The sequence below is a fragment of the Grammomys surdaster genome, unplaced genomic scaffold (assembly GCF_004785775.1).
Source record: "Grammomys surdaster isolate TR1022 unplaced genomic scaffold, NIH_TR_1.0 222, whole genome shotgun sequence".
Taxonomy (NCBI): Eukaryota; Metazoa; Chordata; class Mammalia; order Rodentia; family Muridae; genus Grammomys; species Grammomys surdaster.
In genome coordinates, this window is record NW_021604667.1 from 1,140,607 (window position 1) to 1,163,181 (window position 22,575).

The 22,575-nt window shown below is 36.9% G+C and overlaps 1 protein-coding gene across 4 annotated transcripts in view; it reads left to right on the forward strand.

Moving 5' to 3' along the window:
- The window catches only part of Wdr44 (WD repeat domain 44), an 89,000-nt gene extending 76,097 nt beyond the window's left edge, over positions 1–12,903 (forward strand). For 2 of the 4 annotated variants that reach the window (XM_028773156.1, XM_028773154.1), the window contains 7 exons: positions 3,614–3,736; positions 5,670–5,861; positions 6,022–6,123; positions 6,330–6,445; positions 7,467–7,594; positions 9,048–9,182; positions 11,846–12,898. In XM_028773156.1, coding sequence (XP_028628989.1) covers positions 3,614–3,736; positions 5,670–5,861; positions 6,022–6,123; positions 6,330–6,445; positions 7,467–7,594; positions 9,048–9,182; positions 11,846–11,940 — 891 coding nt within the window. In that variant the 3' untranslated portion in view covers positions 11,941–12,898. Of the gene's footprint in view, positions 1–3,613; positions 3,737–5,669; positions 5,862–6,021; positions 6,124–6,329; positions 6,446–7,466; positions 7,595–9,047; positions 9,183–11,845 lie in introns of those variants that run through there. The other 2 variants (XM_028773155.1, XM_028773157.1) reach the window with 2 other exon arrangements.
- The last annotated feature ends 9,672 nt before the right edge of the window (positions 12,904–22,575 follow it).

Sequence of the window (22,575 nt, forward strand, 5' to 3'; positions counted from 1 at the left end):
ACTAACAGTATCTGTGCATAGGGCTAGTTTTGTATGGGACAGTTTACAACTGCCTATAACTCTACCTTCAAGGGTATACCTCTGTTTTCTGCAGGCAAAAATACCCCTACACTCTCACACACATACACAATTAAAAATAAAGTAATAAAAACATGATCTATGAATGTGGCAGGTACTGAGGAGACCAAGTTTAAGTATTTTACGTGTGTTCTTTGTGTCCAATTGTTCAATCAAAGTCCTGATACTCATCAAGGATTTGAAAAAGAAGATTTGTATTAAGGAACATGCTAACAGACATCTAAGTCAAGAGAGGGGAGGACAGTTCACACTCCATGACTTTAGACCAGTACTCTCTAGCCAATTCCTGTGTCACAGTATTTCATCACCCTACAGGAGCTAGTATATAAAATTTTACAATGCTGGATATATTGCAAAGATTTAAGAAATCATAAATTCTTCCTTTCCTGTATTCTTAACAAATTTTTTAGGTCACAGAAATATATTTAGTATAAAGACATATTTGCCTTATGACTGGTGATAATTTCTAAGCTGGGACTTCCCGATTCTTTATTTTATGCATACTAGTCATAAAAAGATAAATACAAAAAAACAAGAGTATAATGCTTTGAAAATTTTTGTGGATGTTATTGACATTAGTGTGTGTGCATGCACGCATGGACACTCATGCTCTTAAATACGTGAATATAGTCAGCTCAATATAATTTTACTTGTATGTTATACTTTCAGTGTGGACCATTTGTTATTGGATAACTATTGGTATTGGTGTGCTTTCTGCTGGGAAAGACCTAACTGCTACTGTACTACTTGCTTTCCTATTGCTGCGAAGAAATACTATAACCAAGGAAAGTTAAAAAATAAAGCATTAAATTGGAATCTTGTTTATAGTTTCAGAAAATGAGTCCATGATTTTCATGGCAGTAGACAGGAAAAGAGTCAACAGAACTAATTGGGAATGACATGGGCTTTTGAATCCTGATACTCCACTCCTCAGTGACATACCTTCTTCAACAAGGCCACACCTCCTAATCCTTCCCAAACAATTCCACCAACTGTGGACAAAGCATTCAAATATATGAACCTATAGGGTCCATTATTATTCAAGCCACCAACGATTTGTAGATCATATTTTCAAGAAAATTCTAAACCACATAAGGACAGGTATCAAGTCTTATTTTACTGTTATTTCTCTTCAGAGTCTACCATAATCTGTTTGTAGTAAGCTTTCTATTTTCTAAATACTTGTTTTATGCCAGCTAACACAGTATTATATCATACAGTAAAAATTCCATGTTGTAATGGATCTTTCATTGAACAGATGAGAAGCCTAGCTTCCCTGATCCATCTAAGAATTATAAAACTAGTTATATACAGAACTTGAGCTTGAATACACTTTATGTGACACAAAAGGTCAGTGCTTAGTTTAAGAAATTTTTTTCAGGACTGGAGAAATGGCTCAGCAGTTAATGGCACTGGCTGCTCTTCCCAAGGACCTAGATTCAATTCCCAGCACCCCACATGATGCCTCACAAATATATGTTATTGTTCCAGGGGAATCCCGCACTGTCTTGTGACCTCTGTAGACACTATATATACATGTGGTGCACAGACATATATGCAGACAAAACACTCATACACATAAGAAATTTTTTAAAGAAATTAATTTCATTTAGTAAGAATGAATTGAACAAAAACTCTTGGCATAGTATAATAAAATTGAACATGTCTTTAGTACTTCATACTTTAAGAATATATTCATATATCTCATATGTTTGAAGCAAGCACTGAATAAAGCAAATTTTTATTTTATTGAGCTTGTTTTGTTTGGTTGGTTGACATATTTGGGTGCTACCTGTACATTCTGCTACCGAGCTACGCCCTCAGCTCTAAAGAAAGCTAGCATTAAAATATTAAATTAATCAATGGAAAATCATAGTACAAACTTTATGTGCTCCTTAAAACTTTTCTGGAACTGGGTAATCTTTGAAAGTAATAATTATTATTTGCCTCCCAACGTCTATTACAAAGCTTCCAAATTCTCCCCCTCTTTTTTTCCTCTTTATTTCTGGATTGTGAAGGTCATCCCTAGAGCCTTACAAGTTCTTTACTACTGATCTATTAACCCAGACCACCAGATTATTATTTCTTTTACAAACCAGAATCAAAACTTAAAACGCAGTGGTCTCAACTTGACAATGTACCCACAGATGATAAGATTAAAATCATGAGGCACCATGTGTGGCTCCAAAACTCTATATTTTAATAATAAGGTATAATGTATATTTTTTAAAAAGTAAGTATTTTAAGTGTGTTTTGTAAAATAGCTCATACAGTTACATAGCTAAATCAATATTTGCAATTAGTCTTTTTGGCTTATTATTTTATGATTTTGCAAATAGGGTTTCTTTTAACCAGGATATCCTCAAACTTACTGTGTAGCTAAGGATATCTTTGAACTCCTGATTCTCCTGACTCCAGATCCCAAAGATTACAGTTATGAGCTGCCACACAGGTAATGATTAAGTGTTCTAATTGTGATAGGCATATGACAAAGCATCTTAGTGCTTTTCTGTACTCTGCAAATCATGGTTAGAGCCAAGACCTGGAGTCAGACCACCTGCTCTTGAACCCTAACTCTGCCACTGACAGGCTGTGTAATATTAGGCAACTTATTGAAATTCTCTGAACCTCACTGTTATCATTTGTCAAAAAGGATGATAATAATATACTTACTTCACAGAGTTGTGTATAGTTCTAAGAACAAAGCCTTTAGCAAATTTTATATACTCAATATGTGTTATTACAACCTTGATTTGTTTGTCATGTTTAGAAACTTCAAAAAATTTAGAGTCCCTTTGACTTTCCTCATTCAGTGTAGTATATAGTTCTTCCTTCACATACGAGTTTTGGAAGTTATTGAGACTTAGCCACCCAGAAGCTTTTGATGGGTAGATGTTTGGTTTCAGGATAATTGGGCAAATACAATGCCTAAATCAGTTATCCTACCTCTTCCAGCTCAGAAAGCTCTGTGATATATCTTAGCAATTTGACATTTCCTATTCTCTAACTTTCTTGCCTAGAATATGACAGGAGCACAATAACTTTTCATTTCTATGCTACATTACAGAGTAATCTTTTTGAAGACATTATAAGGGACATTAGGATACATGTTAAGTTAGAATTCACCAGTGTTTTTTTAGGTGTGAAAAATAACTAAACTTAAATAATCAAATTAATAGATATCATATATTCATGGTTAAGTTTAAATGTATACAGAGTAGAACAGTTAAGACACTCCTTAATCCTCTGCTAGTGCCTGACATATTTTCTGTCACACATTGTAAGATTCATAGTAATGTTGCAAGTACTGGTAAAATGTCTTAGAGTCAGTAAAATACATTAGAGAGTAATTTGAAAAAGTAAAATTGTTTCAAGTAAATTGAAATAGCCATGTTTTTGAAGCTGCATACAACAATAACATAGTGTATAAAACTAAAATCTGCAAAATAAAACTTTAAGCCTAGTTCAATTTTATTGTGCAAGCCATGTTTTCATATATATGCTAATAAAGTAACTGATACCATTCTCTCCATAGAACTACTTTCTGCTCTCTTCTTCTATGGATAAAACAGTCAGGTTATGGCACATTTCTAGAAGAGAATGTCTTTGCTGTTTTCAACATATAGATTTTGTCACTGCCATCGCTTTCCATCCAAGAGTAAGTAACCAGTTATACACTCCTTATCATGCTAAAAGGGGGATGAAAGAACTTGATTTCTGTGAAGAACAGTTGAAACTACAGGATTAAAAAAAAGAACATTTGTAGCCACATAATTAAGAACAACTTAAATTAGTATTCTATTTTGCTTTTAAAAAATGAGAAAGCGAACTGGATGTGGTAGCCTAAGCATTTATTCTCTGTGCTCAGGAGGCTGAGTCATGTGGCTCTTTGAGTTTGAAGCCAGCCTAGTCAATATAGGAAGTATAAAAGGGTCAGGACTACCTTGAGAAAGTCTGTTTCAAAATATGGGAAAAGGGACTGAGAGTATAGCTTAGGAAGGTAATTACTTACAATTACTTAACAAAAGGGAAGCCCTGGTTTCAATTGTATGCACTGCAAAACGGGTTTTGGTGATGTATAGCTGTATTCACAGTTCTAGGAAAGTAGTGATTAAAGGACCAGAAGTTTAAGGTCACTCTTGACTACAAAATGAGTTTGAGTCCAATATAAGGTATAGAGGACCGTATCAATCAACCATTCAGTGATTGGACAAGAAATATTCTAATAGTTTGTATTACGTATGGGGGATTATATTCTAAATATAGTTGTAAAAGTTATCCCAAATCCTTAATAACACATGAAATATAAATAAATCATACTACTAAAGATGAGAGATATTGGAGAGAGGAAAATAGCAGCTAAATATGGTACTGCATGCCTATAATCCCAGCTCTCTTGAAACTGAGTCAGGAGGCTCACTAGTTTGAGGCTAGGCTAGACTTCAAGGGAAGACGTGGTCTCTTAAAGGAGGAAATGGTAGGTGTAAGATAGTAAAGGTACGTACATAGGTGAGAGCTGGGGAAAGGTTGAGGAAAGACACAAAGTACAAAGGACTGAAATGAGTAACAACCAAATTTCATTATATGATACCCTGAATTAATCATACTTTGTTAATATTATTTTGTGCATATGTTGTATGTATGTGTAGTTATATGCATATATGCACTTGTAGGTGTATTTGCCATGTGTTCACTTGTGGAGGCTAAAATCAACATTGGGTTATCTTCCTCTATCATGCTCTAGCTTATTTTTAATAACCAATGAGAATTTTATAATTTTATGTATATATGAATTTTGCATGTATATCCATGTACACGTGTGTGCCTGATGACTTCCAAAGCCAGAGAGAGTGTTGAGTTTTTTGGATCTGGAGTTATAGATGCTAGTGAGCCACCATGTGTATGCTGGAAATTAAATCTTTGTTCTTTGATAGAGCTGCCAGTGTTCTTAACTGCTGAGCCATATCTCTAAGCCTTCTACCTTATTTTTTGTGAGAGTCTTGATCACTGAACCTGAACCTCGCTGTTCTGGCTAGACTTGCTGACCAGCAAGCTCTCCATAATCCCTTGTTTTGTCCACTGGCCCAGCACTGTTTTAAAGATTTGTGCTGCCACACCCAACATTTATGTGGGTGCTGGGATCAGAACTCAAGTCCTCCTGCTTTGGTAGCAAGCATTTTACCCAAACAAGCCATCTCCCCAGCTCCTTGTTAATCTTAATCTTGTTTATTGCTATTTTGAGATCAGGTCTCACTCTATTGCTCTGGCTCACATCAAAATCTTGGCCACAAGTGATCCTCTCGCTTCATTGCTTTTGAGTAGTTGAGGCAACATATATGTGTTGTGGATCTTGGCAACACTGTTGATCCTTTTTATTCATTCTCCAATCCTTTAATATCTACTCTTAAAAACCAAGTACTTCACTGGGTTTGATAGATAGTGCTTGCCTTCAAAATGAAAAGAAAATAACAGCAACAAATAACTTTTCAAATAAGATTTCACTATAGAACATTAGTTTTAATTACTTGATGTGTTAATTAGCTAAACTTTCTCTGATGTGAAAATAAAAGCATTTTTTGCCACCTTTTTAGGATGACAGATATTTTCTCAGTGGATCATTGGATGGAAAGCTCCGCCTATGGAACATACCTGACAAAAAAGTGGCGTTATGGAATGAAGTAGATGGTCAGACAAAGTTGATCACAGCTGCCAATTTTTGTCAGAATGGCAAATATGCAGTAATTGGGACATATGATGGTAGATGTATTTTCTATGATACAGAGGTAAGACCCTTCTGGTTTTATAAAAGATTTATATCCTATTTATACCATCTGGAGACTTTAATCGCTCTATCTGTAAAATAGGGCAACATGCTAATATCTGAGACTTAGAACAAATAATCTTTGAGGTTTCTGGTGTTTTTAATTTATGATTTTGTTTTAGCATTTGAAATACCATACACAAATACATGTACGATCTACTAGAGGACGCAACAAGGTTGGAAGAAAAATTACTGGCATTGAACCTTTACCTGGAGAAAATAAGGTACTATATATAGTATTCCAAACCACCTCTCTTCACACTGGTATGGATTCCTGAGAGTTAGTTTAAAAACAGGGCAAGAGCATAGGGTAATATTGCTGTTTGTAGTTTTGCTATTTACTTGGTTTGTGTATAACATCCTATTGGTATTATGGCTTAGTTTACATTAAAAAGTGATATTTTTAATTTTGCTTTTGGTTTATTCTTAGATACTGGTAACCTCAAATGACTCCAGAATCAGACTGTATGATCTGAGAGACCTATCACTGTCCATGAAGTATAAGGGCTATGTCAATAGCAGCAGCCAGATCAAAGCAAGTTTCAGGTAAATTGGCACTGAGAAATTCCCCACATTATGACACTTCTTCACTTCCCATTTTCATTATATGATGTTCTTAAGTCTTTCCATTATTATAACTAGTGTCATGCAGTATCTTCATCACACATTACTTACTTTGCCTACCTGTAGGGTAGGTAAGAAAACTATCCCTGTTTTGCAAATAATAATACTCAAAACACACAACATTAAATAGCTGTTCTACAATCATAGTTGTGGGATACATGTTTAGAAGACTTCTTGCTTCAGAATGTTTGCTTTTGAACTTTTTTATAAGCCATTAAGAGACAACCCACCCCACAACCACTACTACACATATATTGTCCTGATCCCTTTAGGTGCAGGAGCTAAGAAAGCATTTTACCACCCTTAAAGCAAAGTAGCTTGTTATTTCACCTTTGCCTGTTATTATCTGAACTGTTAATTTGGGATCTGTAAACTCTCCTGAAATAAGATTAGCTTCCTAGCTTTTCTTCTTTCTAATCCTTCTTTCAACTCTTCTCAGAAATTCATTATTTTCTTCTCAAAATACCCAGTAATTACCCAGCCATTCAATTGGCTTCTTCTGCTATCCTTTAAGTCACTAGTTCTAGAATGGATTAATGAACATCACAGTTACCAGGGCTTTGATGAAAATTCTAAGGCTAATAGAGTCTTGTTTAGCATGATGAGGTTCTGGGTTGGGTCTGCAGCATTAAAGCATTAATAATTAATGTCCAAAATGTGAACAATAGCTAACACCCCTATGTCTGAAAAGATTAGCCTCATTATCCCAGAGATAACATAGTCATTATAACAGTGTTCAAACAAATGAGTAGCAATAAGCAAATATCAAAAAAGACTGACTATGTATCAAACCACATTCAGAATCAAGAATAAGGAGATGGCTTTAGTTCTCAATAATCTTCCTCAGGTGGTGTTGTCGATATCTTTAATTAGGAAGCACTGATAGAAGGAGACCTTGATTTTTTTTTCTGTTTATTTTTTGACCTCTCCTGCTCAAATATAGCCATGACTTTACTTACCTCGTTAGCGGTTCAGAAGATAAATATGTTTATATCTGGAGTACTTACCATGACCTAAGCAAGTTTACTTCAGTCAGGAGAGATCGTAATGACTTCTGGGAAGGTATTAAAGGTAAGCAAATGCAGCTTACATGTATATGTGCCTTATTATAAAGGAGTAGAGATTTGTTGAGATCTCACTATGCCGGAAACATAGATGGACATATTTATGTCTTTCCACTATGTCAGAATTTATAGAATAACAATAAATTCATAAGTTAGGACAGTTTTGTTGGCTGCAATTTCCCAAGAAGTCCCAGTTTCCTTTGATAGCTGGCCACAGGACAACACAGTTTCTCTTGTCCCTAGTTTTAAGAATCATTACTTGTGTGGGAGTAGTGTAGGAGATATAGTTCCACACATGACTCTGTGCAAGTGTGGAGGCCAGAGGACAACTGTGTGAAGTCATTGCTCTCCTCCCTCCTTTATATTGGTTTCAGGACTCAAACTCAGGTTGCTAGGCTTGGGTAACAAAACCTTTATCAACTGGGCCATCTCACTGACTCTTTTGTTCCAATGATAGTTATTAATATTAAGTTTTAAATTGCACATTACACATGACACAGTAATTAGTAGCTTATAAGCGACTGTTAAATGGTTAAAGAGGTCACAGGGTTCAAAGAGGCCTTGCTGGGGCAGAGGCAGATAGATGTAAAGAGTCATTGAGGCTGTTAGATAAGACATTAAGGAACACAACAGAAGAGCTTCTGGAGGGTCAGAAGACCAAAACCCCAGCAAAGCTATGAAAGTGCAGGATGGAGAAACAGCTAGTAGGCAGTTCAAGCAGGACACCAAGCAGAGGGGACTAAGCTGAGCTGAAGCTTATGTGAGTTCTCTATTTTTGACATAGACCGTGTGGTCAGGTTACAATTCACTGAGTTTGTAATCCTTGTCATTAAAGTGATAGAGCCTCTCTTTTTTATAGGGACCAGATAAGTGTATCTCACTTTTTGATGTATTCACACTGTTCTGGGGCCTGTTTTCTTTCTAATATAGTTTTAATAAGCCAATAAGCCGTTGTAGTCATATCTTCGACTCTATGTTGATAAAGTTATAGGTGCTAACCTTGTAGTTTTAATTAGAAGGTGGTATCAGTCTGTGCTTGTATTTAGTGCTGTACCGGTGATGGTGTCTATGTGTACAAATAAGATATAAAGTCCTATCTCTGCATTTCTATTCAAAGTGGAGCCAAATGCTGCTTGGTAATAACCAGCCACCCAGAGCAATACAAGGAAAAACTTAGAGCACGTCACAGCCTGATCTTCACAGATACATTGGAAATTTAGTAAAATTATAACTGGTCTTGTTTCATAAGTAACTGTTTTATTTCTATATCAAGGAAGAATTGATCCTGACCTAAACTTTGAAAAGTTATGGAAGAGTAGCATCTATGAGACAGTTTTTTAGAAAATATTTCTGAGTTTAAAAGTAGTCTTATATGTTTAAAAAGATCTTTTTCATAGTCTCATTTTTGTCTTGATGTGTAGTATAAATTTCTCAGTTATCTTGAAATAAATTTTTCCCAGCACATAATGCAGTTGTTACATCAGCCATCTTTGCTCCAAACCCAAGTTTGATGTTGTCCTTGGATGTGCAGTCTGAAAAATTAGAAGGGATTGATAAATATGAAGATGCTGAAGTTTTGGATAGCACATCTACTGGTAGGTGCCAGTTTTGTTTATTTTGTTTGTTCTACCTACCTATGGTAAGATTTTCATGCATGTAAAAAAACATTTCTTATGTACAGCATAACAGTTGTTAGATACCTATTTCTGAACATTTTAGAGACATATTTCTTGTAAATTTTACATATTTAAATTCATCTAGGAATTTTGGAAAATTGGAAATTCATCATTTCTGCAGGCAACATTGTCTAAAGAGAGATCAGAACGATTGCTTAGCCAGTAAAGGCCCCTGCTGCCACGCCTGACAGCTGAGTTCAATCTCCAGGACCCATATGTTAGAAGGAAAGACCTCTCTTGATTACTCACACATTCCATCACATGCACCCTATGGATAAGTGATGTGATAAAAAATTTAAATGAAAATAAGATTTTATAAATAACTTTAATCAGCTTCTTCTAGACAGAGACGGCAGAGACCTTGTCTTATTTAATGTTGTGTTGTCAGTGTCTACTGCAGTGCTTGCCTGCTTTTAGTCTGTGCTCAATATTCATTTGATGGCTGAATTAATTATTCATATGAAAGCAAGGTTCTTTAGCTTTCTACAAATGCCATTCTTCTTGAAATAAGCTATTCCCAGACCTGCAGTTTTGCATCATCTGTTGCATATGCTGTGAGAATGAGCAATAATTTCAGTTATTTATTTGTCTTAAGGCAGACTCTTAGTGTGGAGCCCTGGCTGGCCTAGAACTTACTTTGTAAACCAGGCTGGTCTTGAGTTCACAGAGATCCTGCTTGCCAGTGTCTCCCTGTGCCTGTGCTGAAAATAATTTGAGGTATTTAAAATGCTCAGAATAGAAGTTGAAAAGAAAATGTCAAAAAATAAGAGTGAATGTACCAAGCAATTATATAAAATGTTCTGTGCTAGTGCTTAAGAGTGTGGTTAAGAACATGAATTTGTGGGCCAGTTACTAGAGAAAATAAGCTTGTATTAGGAAATTCAGTCATAGAGTACTTTCTTAAATAGTATTGTGCCCTTCAAACAGAGCTTTTAGAGAGCCATGAAATCACAACAGTAAATAGGATGTAGAGTTGGGCTGTTTTGTTTTTTGAGACAGGATTTTTTTTGTACCCCTAACTGTCTTGGACCAGGCTGGTCTCACACATCAGAGACCTGCCTGACTAACTGTTGGAATTGAAGGTGTGCACCACCATGCCTGGCTTCGGAGGACACTTCTTAAAGTTCTGGGAATGTTGAAAAGTTCTTAATCACTTTCAATGAACTGTCCCAATAATGTCCTTTGTGCTATTCTATCTGAAGAATACTCTTAGAAATAAGGATGAAGTCCAGCCTAGTACTTCTTTCAATCCAGATCATAACTATTAAGCTTTTATTAAATGCCTATTTAGAGACAGTGTGTGGTATATTTTTTAAAGCATCCTCAAAACTGTACCACATTAATAATGTCCCATAGTCTCTCTGGATTCTTTTTGGAGGTGTACAAATTCTAATAGATTATTTTCAAATTTGTATCTTTCTAGGTATATGTAAGATTAAAGTAGTAACCCAGGGTATAAAACCATAAAACAAATCCAGTGGCCCTCTTTCTTTATTTCTGACATTTGACAGTTTGGGCTTTCCTATATTACTCCCACCGCAAGTTGGGGTGATCTGGTTTATACCATGTAATAAGAATTAAAGACAATGTAATGTAGTCTCCCTCTGTAACTCAAGCCTACATGGAGCTTACTATGTCTTTAGGCTGGCCTCCTCAAACTCCTGCTTCACCCACTTAGAGCTGAGACTCCAGCCAACATCTCAGGTTTTATTTTATTATTGAGTCTTAATAAAGAATTTTCATCTTCTTTTCCTGTTTTTCTCATGTCTCTATATCCTTTACTACTGCTGTGCTGCATGCCTTTAAGGTATGGTAGAAGGATTATTAGGAATGTTCAAAGGCTCACAAGATGATGTTAACAAACCTAGAGTGAGAAAACATTATATCTTGCACAGCCTATACCCAACTTTTCAATGAAAATTTAAATTCTTTTATCCCTAAGTAATCGGTGCTTCTTACATCTACAGTTTTTAGTCTATATATAATCAAGTTAGATAACATGGAATTTGTTTAGCAAATGCTTCTTCAGAGCTGGCAAATGTAAATATAGCATTTTGGCCATGCATTTTAGCTACATAGATCTTCAATACAGACCATAAAGGCAGAGTGCTGTCAGCATTCACAGAGCAAACGTATGCACTCATTTCACAGCAGTTATAGTCTCTGTGGTAAAGCCAGCTTATCAATCACCTTAGAGACCCCGCCCGTTTAGCAACAAATTGCCCAGCTGGTAACATTCTACCAACATTCCAATCCTGAGGTTGAAACACATAACTTAGAGTCCTAAACTACCTTGAGTAACAAAGAACTGTGACATTCCTAAGACAGGAAAAGAATATCTTAGAACATTCGTAGAAGTTAAGTGGAAGTGTGATTTAGTTGGGAAGAAAGGTACCATAGGATGTAAGAATTCTAAAAAATCAAAACAAACAAATAAACAAAAATAGATGATTGGGAGAAGATCTTCCCCCCTACCACCACCAAAGGTAGAAACAGGTTCATGAGCATGTATTATTTCAGTAAAAGTCTTCCAAATGGTCCTTTAAAATCAACAAATAATATACTTTTTCTGTGTTTTTCAGGTATTGTGAAGACAGATAACACAGAAGTTCTTCTCTCTGCTGATTTTACTGGAGCAATCAAAGTGTTTATTAACAAAAGGAAAACTGTATCTTAATTTGAAATTATATTTAAAATAAACATATCAGTAAGTTTCTATATGTATCAGAAATGAGAAAAGTATTATAGTGTTTCAGGCTAACATCCTTTTTTAGCTTTTATTGAAAGTTGTTCAAATATAATATATATTTTTTGAGAGGCAGTGTTAGTGATCTAGGAACTTCTATACTGATAGACTAGAAAAGAATGTGTCTAGATTAACATTGCCAAGCATAGAGTTTATGTTTTGTTGTTTATGTTTTGTTATATAATTATAAACATGCACAGGTTTCTGCATGAAAAGATATTAATATATTAATCACATGTGCGTGCCTTTTGGTTACATGCACTAAATCTAACAAAATTAAATTATTTTGGTGGATCTTTTGGCTTCCTACTGGGTGAGGTGGTCTTGTTTCTAGTTCTAAAAAATTTTTTTGCACAAAATTTCATTTTTAAGAAATGTATCTTTTGACTGAATTATTGTTTTGAAATATTATATAGGTTTTCAATAGGTCAATAACCATGTGTAAATGGTTTTTTTATAAATTTCTCAATTTGGGGACAAGATTTTTTTTGTGATCTAAATTGTGGACTTATTCTTTACTTTGTAAGTGTATATATATATGATTTTTTTCTTTGCCACACTGGAGCACAATGTTTCTATGTAAAGAATTCTTTTCTTTATCCATGAGCACCAGGCTTTGCTCACTTAAAAATAAGCCACATTAAGGAGTGAGTCTTCTTTTTTACAACAATGTAAAAATGAACTGTTTACATTTTTTTAAAGCATTGTAGTTTTTAAAAAATTAAGCTGTTTTGTTTTGTGTTGTTGAATTTGAAAGGCTTTGTAAATACCAATGTAATGTACCAATGAAATAACATCTGGGACAGTGGAACCCTAGTAATGTTGTTGATGGTTTGCATATGTTTCTGAAACTGAAATATGTATCATTAAAGTTGGTCATCAACACTTGTTAAAGGTGAATTATTTTCATATGACGTTAGTAAATCGAGATGCAAGAAAATAAATTATTGTCTTAAATTGATTTTAAACAGATTTTAAATTTCTAAGTTAAGATGTGTCAGGGTCCAGTCTCAACACAGGATTGGAGTTCTCAACTGGAAGCAGGGATATCTGGAAGGCACATAATAAATATACACAGACTACTTTTGGGGTACAAGCTGACAGGCAATTTTTCAAGGCTTAAAGTTTCTCTCTCTTCTCTCTCACTCTCTGCTTTCTTTCTCACTTGTTCGCCCGCAGCTTGAGGCTGCACACATTCTGCATTCTGCTGCGCACTCTACTTTTCCCCTGTGCGCTTTTCTTTTCATGAACTCCCACACTCCCACACACTTCTGTGTGTTCCCCTCTGATTCTCACACACACTCTTCACACACGTCACATACACCTCACATACACTACATGCACTCTCCTTTCACTCACACACACACTCTATACACACCTCCCATTCTCTCTTCATTCACTCTTCCCATTCTCTTTACTCATTCTTCATATTCTCTCTTCACTCACTCCTCATGTTCTCTTCACTTTCTCTTCACATGTTCTTCTCATGCTCTCTTGCCTTTTTCTTGCCCCAGTCTTCTATTGATACTCCAAAAGCAGATAGAAAGAAAGACATTGTATAATCATTGCTAAATCAAATTCAAGAGAACAACCACATCCTACAAAGAATTAAGAATTACAATTCTTCCCCAAAGTTTCAAGCTTCCCTATTCCCAGGCCTGTAGCCAAAATAATAATAATTGCAAAGTTATCATTATTTAAACTTTAACTTTTAACTTACTATACTTCAGAGCTCAGAGCTCCAAGGTTAGCTACTTGCATTTTCCTGAGAAGCTCTAATGATAAATGACATGGGCAAAGCTGCCAGGCAATAGCCAGAAAAAATCAAATTAACCCTTAACTCAGTAGTTCCACTAGCTTTCTACTTCTGTGCATTGCACACAATGACTCTCCTAAGAGTCCCAGTGTTTTGACTTAGTTTTACTAGTATGAGATTTTACGTATTCTATACTTCCTTATCTAGGAACCACTTTTAAATGTTGTGGATAACTTATTTAATAACTTCAATAGATTTTTCCTTTCTTGGGGTCCCAGTATTCTTCTATTTCATTTTCTAATAATCTCTTCAAACTTTCTTTGCAAGTCAAGTATTAATCTGGAACTACTATTGTGCAGTTATTGCATTGTTTCCAAGATGAGAATACACAGCATGCACCTGGGCCATTAGGACTGTGCTGTGCTGTGCCCTATGCCTCAATTTTTAATTGTTTAAGAGTCATTACATCAAGGAACATCTAGTTTCACAGAATCCACCAAAGCAGAAGGAGAAAGAAATAAAGTTAGATATAATAGAATAATTATACACACCAAGGCCAACCAGTCATGCAGAAATGAAATCTATACAGCAGTTGTCCAGGGCTAAGGTTAGGAAAAATGGGAACAACTGTTTTTTACAAAGAGCTGCTGCAGGCTACTTAGATGTCTCCATCCTGGCCTACTGCAGGCAGTCCTTGTCATTGTATGCTCGCCCCAGCAATGATGCATTAGCTGCATGCCTTTAAATATGTTTCTGAGTTTAATTCTGCAGTGAGTAGTACTGTCATCTATGCTCATGTTCTGCATTTCGTTCCAGTATGTGAGGACCCAAGGAGTCACCATCATATCCTAGTTAACCCATCATGGTCTTGATCTTAAGTGTTCTTGACTTTCTACTTGATTGCTTGTCATCTCTCTTGGATTTACCCTGCATTGCCTTCTTTCTTTAGACAGTACTCTCTTCTTTCCCCCTCCTTGTCCTTGCCCACCTCTCCTTTCCTTTTCTGTCTTCCCTGTCTTTCATGTCTCTTGATCTTTCACCCTCCTGTATTCTATATGACATACTGAACTGCCATGTCAGTCTTTATCATTGTAGACTTCTAGGTTTAAGGTCTGTATGGCAGATTCAGTGCCATTTTTTTTTTTAAATTTGATCTCTAACTCTGAATCTCTGAGGCAGGTTAGTGCTGAGAGACTTTGTTTGTTTTGAGACAAGGCCTGTCTGTTTACTCCTAATTATCCTGGAATACTCTATGTAGAGCAGTAGAGCAGGGTGGCCTCAAACTCCTGCCTCTGCCTCCTAAATGCTGGGATTAAATGTGTGCACCACTGCACCTGGCTTTGCCTGACTTCTTTCAGAGTACTTCTGTCTTGGTGGATATTTCAACTGCAGATAATCAAACATAGTAATGTTTGCTGATACCTGCTATTTGGCTGCTTACAGAAAGGACTAAGCTAGTTGCTTAAGAACAACTGACATGGCTGTCACTATATAAATACGCTGAAATTATAAGTAAGAAAATACTTTTGCAAAGGAAGCATCAAGACATGTACAGAGAAGCTGGGCAAGGTATATACACCTATAATTACTGCTCAAGCAGTAAGATCATAGATTCAAGGCTTGCCTGCACTACAGAGCAAGTTTGTTCAACTCTAGTTGGAAGACAACTAAAAAAGGAAAACGAGGCTATAGATATGGCTCAGTGGTTAAGTGCTTCCTTACGATGTACAAGGCTCTCAGTTCAATCATAGTACTGATGAATGAATGAATGAATAAATAAAAAGATGTATATGAAATGAGTTGACATGTTATCTGCAAATAGGAATATTTGACTCTTCCATTCATATTTTAATCACTTTATTCTTATTCTTGCCTAATTGTAATAGCTAAGACTTTAAGCATTAGGTGAAATAAGAGAGGAGAGAGTGCCTATCTTGTACAGTTCCTGTTTTAGAGGAATGTTTTATTTTAATTTATTTGTAATTTAGAGGAATATTTTCAATATACTTTCATTTAATATATTTTTATAGGTTTGTTGTATGTATCCTTTATTCTTTATAAGGATATTTCAGCTATCTTTATAGAACACACATCATAAAGGCATATTGAACTTTGTCAAAAGCCTTCTCAGAATCAGTTGAAATAATACGTGTTTTCCATCCCTGAGTTTGCTTATAAGGTGTATATACTCTCTCTAGAGGAGAATCCAAGCTATTGATTTATATATACCACTTAACACTTTGTACGGTACACTTTGTGATTGTCTTTTAATGAGTACAGTGTGGAATGAGTAAAAAGCATACTACACAGTAGTGAAATATAATAAACACTAACAAAAAAAATGAGTTGAACAACACCTCCCTTAAAGGAAATTTTAGAAATTCTTTTTAAATGATGTGATTTAGGAAAGAGCAGGTTCTAGAGTGATAAACTTAGGTTTATCTGACTGATAGCATATCCCCTGGGCAAGTTATGTATCCTATGCTATCATCTATTCTTCATATGTAGCATGGAAATGGCTAATGCAAATTAAAAACATTCAGTGAGAAATTACATATGTTTGCAACATGAGACAGAGCTACTAGGTGTACATTTTCATTGCTCTTTTCAAATCCCTGACTTCCCTTCTAAACCAACCTAAACACTTGCACACACATGAACACACTTACATGCTTTTTAAATGCATGGAATCATGGGCACATATACAATAGCTTGTTTTGCTGTGCTTTGTTTTGTTTTACTGTTGAGTTAGCTCCTCATTATGTATCCCTTCCTAATATAGACCAGGTTCCCTGTCTGTGACTCACAAGAGATCCACCTGCCTCTGCCTCCTGAGTCTTGGGATTAAAGCAGTGTACCACCAACTGCAGCAAACAATGGCATTTCAAAGATTAACATGGTGCTTTTTAAAAAGACCAACCTCAAACCCTTTTTGTTTTAACTATCACCTTCTCTTAAAAGAAAGAATATTTTGATAGATAAAACAAAATAGAAACAGTATAGTCCTAGTGCAAGTAGCCTACAATGGTGAGTAAATCCGGCTTTGGAAAGGAATTATATTCCTCTATCTCTCAATTTCTTTTTCATGAAAATCTCACTGTGTGCTATGGCAGGCTGAGAACCACTGTGCTAGATGACGAGATTGACTCATTCAGAGCTCTTTTGTAGAGTTGTACCAAATCTTAGTCTTATTACCATGCCATTTTTCACTAGACTTCAGATTGCAAAATTTGAGAGTAACTTTTATCCTTTGAAGTGTTTACTTAGTATTAGCATATCTATCCCTTCTGTTTCTAGTTTGTAATTTTAAGAGTAAGGTACCATATCTCTGCAACAAAGTGAAGATCTGATTATCAAAATATTTTTAATTACCTTAATGCAGGGACTAAATGTGTAGATATGTTTGAGATTGATTCCTCATAGATTTACAGTTTTTTCTGTTGTATCTTTACTTTGGTTCATTTGTTTCTTTTTTTCATATTTTATGTATGGGTGTGTAGTGTGGATACGCATATACCTGTGTGCATATTCATATAAGGCCTGAGATTGATATCAAGAATAATCATCAGTTACTCTTCCACCTCATTGATTGAGGCATCTTCTCCGACATCAAACCCAGAACCTGCTGATGTGGCTAGTCTTGTGCTTGCTCTGGGGATCTCATGTCTCACCCTTCAGAGGTTGGAATTACAAGTAGGCCAGTATATCCACCTAGCATTTACCTGGCTTTTGGGAGATCCAAACTCCCATCTCTTCATGCCTGTTTAACAAGCACGTTAAATATCGAATCATCTCACCAACATGCCTTTTGGGGTTTCAAGACAGGGTTTTATATAGCCTAGTATCTTAGTTTGAATTCCTGTAGCCATGATAAAAACACCCATGACCAAAAAGCAAGTTGGGCAGGAGCGGGTTTATTCTGTTTACACTTCCACATTGCTGTTCATCATGAACTCTCCAACAGGGCCAGTACCTGGAGGCAAGAGCAGATGCAGAGAACATGGAGAGGTGCTGCTTACTGGCTTACTCTCCATGGCTTGCTTCCCCTTCTTATGGAATCCAGGCCCACCAGTCTAGGGTTAGCACCACCCACAATGGACTGGAGCCTCCTCCACAGTCACTAATTTAAAAAACAATGCCATACAGACTTCCCTGCAGCCTGATCTTATAGGGGTGTTTTCTTAATTAAGGTTCCCTCCTCTCAGATGACTTTTTCTTGTGTCACATTGATATAATCTATCATACCTAGGTTGGATTCAGACTCTCTGTGTAGTTAATGATGGTATTAAACTACCAATCCTTTAACTCCAGAGTGTTGTGATTACCTCTGTGTATAGTATATGCCACTATATCAGGCTTTATCACAGGTTTTCCAAACAAATATTTTGCCACTTACACTAGTTTCCAGCTTCCCATTTTGCTTATTAATTACATTGTGTGCATCAAGTACCCACTATGTATAGGGAGCTGTTGAGCTGAGACAATAAACAGGGCAATGCATGTGCCAAAAGAGCTCACTGGAGAGAAGATGGCTGCAAGAACAAGATGCTTGGAACTATCTTGTGACTGGTGCCAAGACTTATCCCCTTCTCTCCCCATCCCTGCGTGTTTTACCCTTAGTTAAATCATGGCAGACACTAGGTTATTAAACCTCACTTCGTTGATCTCATATAAAGCACTAGGGATAATACAGGTAAAATAGTTTGTGCATCAGATAGATAAGGCAGAGAAAATGGGGTACCAGCAAGGCTGTCAATATTTTTCTTAAGTCTCTGGCCCTTCCCTTTTCCAGCTGTAAGAACCACTGGCTTATTTCCCAGAAAAATCCTAACCGTCTCTGTTTTGAGGTAACTATGTGGTTAACGATCATTCTTCCCAGTTGCTCTCATCTTTCTATCACTTCTGAAAGTTTTTTGTTTTGTTTTATTCTCCATTTTAGGTCATCTGATTTCCCCTGTTTGCTGCAGCCACTTTTTTGAATAGATATGAGTGCAGGAAGTACATTCACACTGTTCTAACAGAAATAATATTAGATCTTAAGATGTGTGTCAAAGGAAAGACTTTACCACAGAATCCTAAATACATCAAGTGCCCTTAAACAGATTCCATAGAGTAGTCCACATGGATTTTTAGTATTTTCATCTACCCTGCATTACATTATATTCTTCGACTTTTTTTACAACCACTTTAGATTTATAGTAATCTTGCAAAAAATAGTAGAGAATTCTCAAAGACATGCTTGCCTCAGCATGATATTCAGCACCATAAACATATAAAACAGTAGCGCTGGGGAGATGGCTTATTCAGTAAGAGAACTTGGTACTGAAGCATGAGAACCTGAGCTCAAATTCTGACACCCATGTAAATAGGCCTAGCACGGCCACCTATGTGCCTATAACTCCAGTTCTATGGGACTTCCTGGCAGGCAGCCTAGCTCTAGGTTCAGTAAGAGTGTCTCAAGGTTGTGGCAGAGAGTAGAGCAGAGCACCAGGCATACTCCTTTGGTCTGTGAACAAAGGTATTCACATCTGCACATACACGTGTGCATTCACCACACATACTCATTGCACAAATACATAATAATGATAGTAGTAAAAATACAATAGTGTTCTCTTTAACTCTTGACCCAATTTTCCTTAATGTTTGTCTCATATTACCAGAGCATGTTCATCAAAATAAGGAACACCAATACATTATTATTAAGTAGACATCAAATTTTATTTGGATTCTATTATGTTTTCCAGTGTTCTAAAGATCAAACCTGCATGCCACATTGCATTTATGGATCTCATGCTTTTTAAAATTTCAAATAGTTTCATATTTTTATAGATGTTGAAAAAAGTACTTGTACCCTCTACACCTATTTCTCCTACTCTTAGGCTTATGTTACTATATTATATATTTTTCTACAAATAAGAAATTAAGAGTAGGCCAGCAAGATGGTTCATCAGATAAAGGCACCTGACACCAAGCATAATCTGGATTTGACTATTTTGTGAGTGTCCCTCAACTTGGGCTTATCTGATATTTTTCTCATGATGCAGTTCCGATTATGGACTTTTGGAAAGAAGACCACTAAGGTAAATTACTCTATTATATCACAACAGTCAATGTGACTTAGCACCAGGCTGAGGTAGAAGTTTTCAGGTTTCTCTTCCATACAGTTAAAACTCTTTGGAAGTTCTGTTGGTCAGCTTTCTGGCACTATAACAAATACCTGACGTGATCAACTTTTAAAAGAATGTGTTTTACTCACAAGTCTTCAAGGTTCCAGTCCTTGATGATTGGCCCTGTTGCTTTGGGCCTGTGCTGAGGTAGCACACTGTAAAAGAGTCTTGTGGCAAAGTGAAACCATTTATCTAATGACAATGGAACAAAACAGGAAAAGAAGAAAGGACTGTGGCCCCACTAACACCTTCAATGGCATGGCCAGAGTGACCTAACTTTCTCCCCCTAGGTCTCAGTTTTCTTTTTCTTTTATTGGTTATTTTCTTTATTTACATTTCAAATTTTATCCCCTTTTCCTGTTTTCCCTCCAGAAACCCCCTATTACATTTCCCCTCCCCCTGCTTCTATGACAGTGTTCCCCTACCCATCCACCCATTCCTGTCTCTTCACCCTGGCACTCCCCTACACTGGGGCATCCAGCCTTCAACAGGACCAAGGGCCTCTCCTCCCACAGATGCTGGACAAGGCTATCCTCTGCTACATATGTGGCTGGAGTGATGGATCTCTCCATGTGTACTCTTTGGTGGGTGGTTTAGTCCCTGGAAACTCTGGGGTGTCTGGTTGGTTGATATTGTTCTTCCTATGGGGTTGCAAACACCTTCAGCTACTTCAGTCCTTTTTGTACCTCATTTTTTGTATCCATTCCTCTGTTGAAGGACATTTGGGTTCTTTCCAACTTCTGGCTATTATAAATAAGGCTGCTATGAACATAATGGAGCATGTGTCCTTGTTTTATGTTGGAGCATCTTTTAGGTATATGCCCAGGAGTTGTGTAGCTGGATTCTCAGGTAGAACTATGTCCAATTTTCTGAGGAACTGTCAGAATGATTTCCAGAGCGTTTGTACCAGCTTGAAATCCTACCAATAATGGAAGAATGTTCCTCTTTCCCCATATCCTCACCAGCATCTGCTGTCACCTGATTTTTTTTTATCTTAAAAGTTCCATCATAGGAGCTGGAGAGATGATTCTGTGAGTGATTAAGAGTGCTTATGCTTTTTCAGATGATCTGAGTTTATTCCCCACCACCACATCAAGTAGCTCACAACTGCCTAAAACTCCAGTTCCAGGGGGTTTGATGTCTTCTGGATTCAGTGAGTACCTTTACAGATATGTAATCATGGTGGAACACACACACACACACACACACACACACACACACACACACACACACATCTTTTAAAAAACAAGTTCCACCATGGACTCTAGGGATTAAGTCTGTAACACATGGGTCTTTGGGGAAAAAGTAAGATCCAAGCCATAGCAGAAGTGCATGATGTAATCACTGGCCTATTTCAAGGGTTGGGAAAGCCCAAATTCCCTTTTTTATTCCCACCAAGTTGGCAAACATTTCTTTTTTCCATTTTTCCTAAGTTGATGAACTTCCAGAATAACATACATGGAGTTAAAAAAATCCTTCTTCACTGTCAATATTCTCTGGCTTCTAAGTATAATTTGGGGTTCAGTTGGTCTATTGGACTGTTTCCTGATCACTTTTTCTTCAACCTACCCTGAAGTTTTCTTCTTCAAATGTGTGATGCGCTGCCACCCTGACAGCAGGAGATAGGCAGTGTAAATTTAAGGCAATTATACATCAAAGCAGAGCTTTAGCAATGAAGGCCCTGATTTGTAGCTTTTTTGAGCCAGAGAGGTCAAGGACATCACAAGAAATCCTACAGAATCAACTGACCTGGGCACATAGGGGCCCACAGAGACATAACTGTCAAACAGGCAGCATGCATGGGAGGGACCTAGGCCCACTGCACATATATAACAGTTTTACAACTGGGTCTTCGTGTGGGACTCCTAACAGCAGGAGCAGGAGCTGTCACTGATTTTGTTGCCTGCCTTTGCCTCCCTTTCCCCTAACTGGGATGCCTTGTCTAGCCTCAATAGAAGATGTGCCTAGTCCTACTGCAACCTGATATGCCAAGGTAGGTTGATAGCCAATGGGAGGCCTCCACTTTTCTGAGGAGAAAGAGAGAACTGGAGGATGGAGGAGAGGAGAGGAGAAGAGAAGGAGAGACTGGGAGGAGAGGAGGGAGGAGAAGCTCTGATAAGGGTGTAAATTATTTAAACACCAAAATAAATGTCATGATTTTCCTTTCCAATTTGTATCCTTTTGACCTCCTTTTGTTGTCTAATTGCTCTGGTTAGGATGTCGAGTACTGTATTGAATAGGTAGGGATTAAAAGAAAAGACGAGAAAAGAGGAGAGGAGAGGAGGGGAGGGGGAGGGGAGGGCAGGGGAGAGGAGAGGAGAGAAGAGAAGCAAAGCTATGATTATCCTGAGTGCTGCATAGTGCAGCCACTAGATGGAGCCATTCACTATAATTTCTCCTTCCCTGTCTTCTTAGATTTGATTCCTATCTGCAGCTTCAAGGTTGATTCGTCCTCTGTTCTTCAGTCTTCCTAAAGGCCTATGGTGCCTGTGAAAGGGTCTGGAACTCTGCCTGTCTCCCATCTAGCATATTCGAAACTTGACTGAGCTCAGAAACATGGCTAGTGGCATTTGGACCTGAGCTCTAATACTATTGAGTAGTAACAGTTGGGCAACTTGTTCTCCATTCTTACTTTTCTCCATC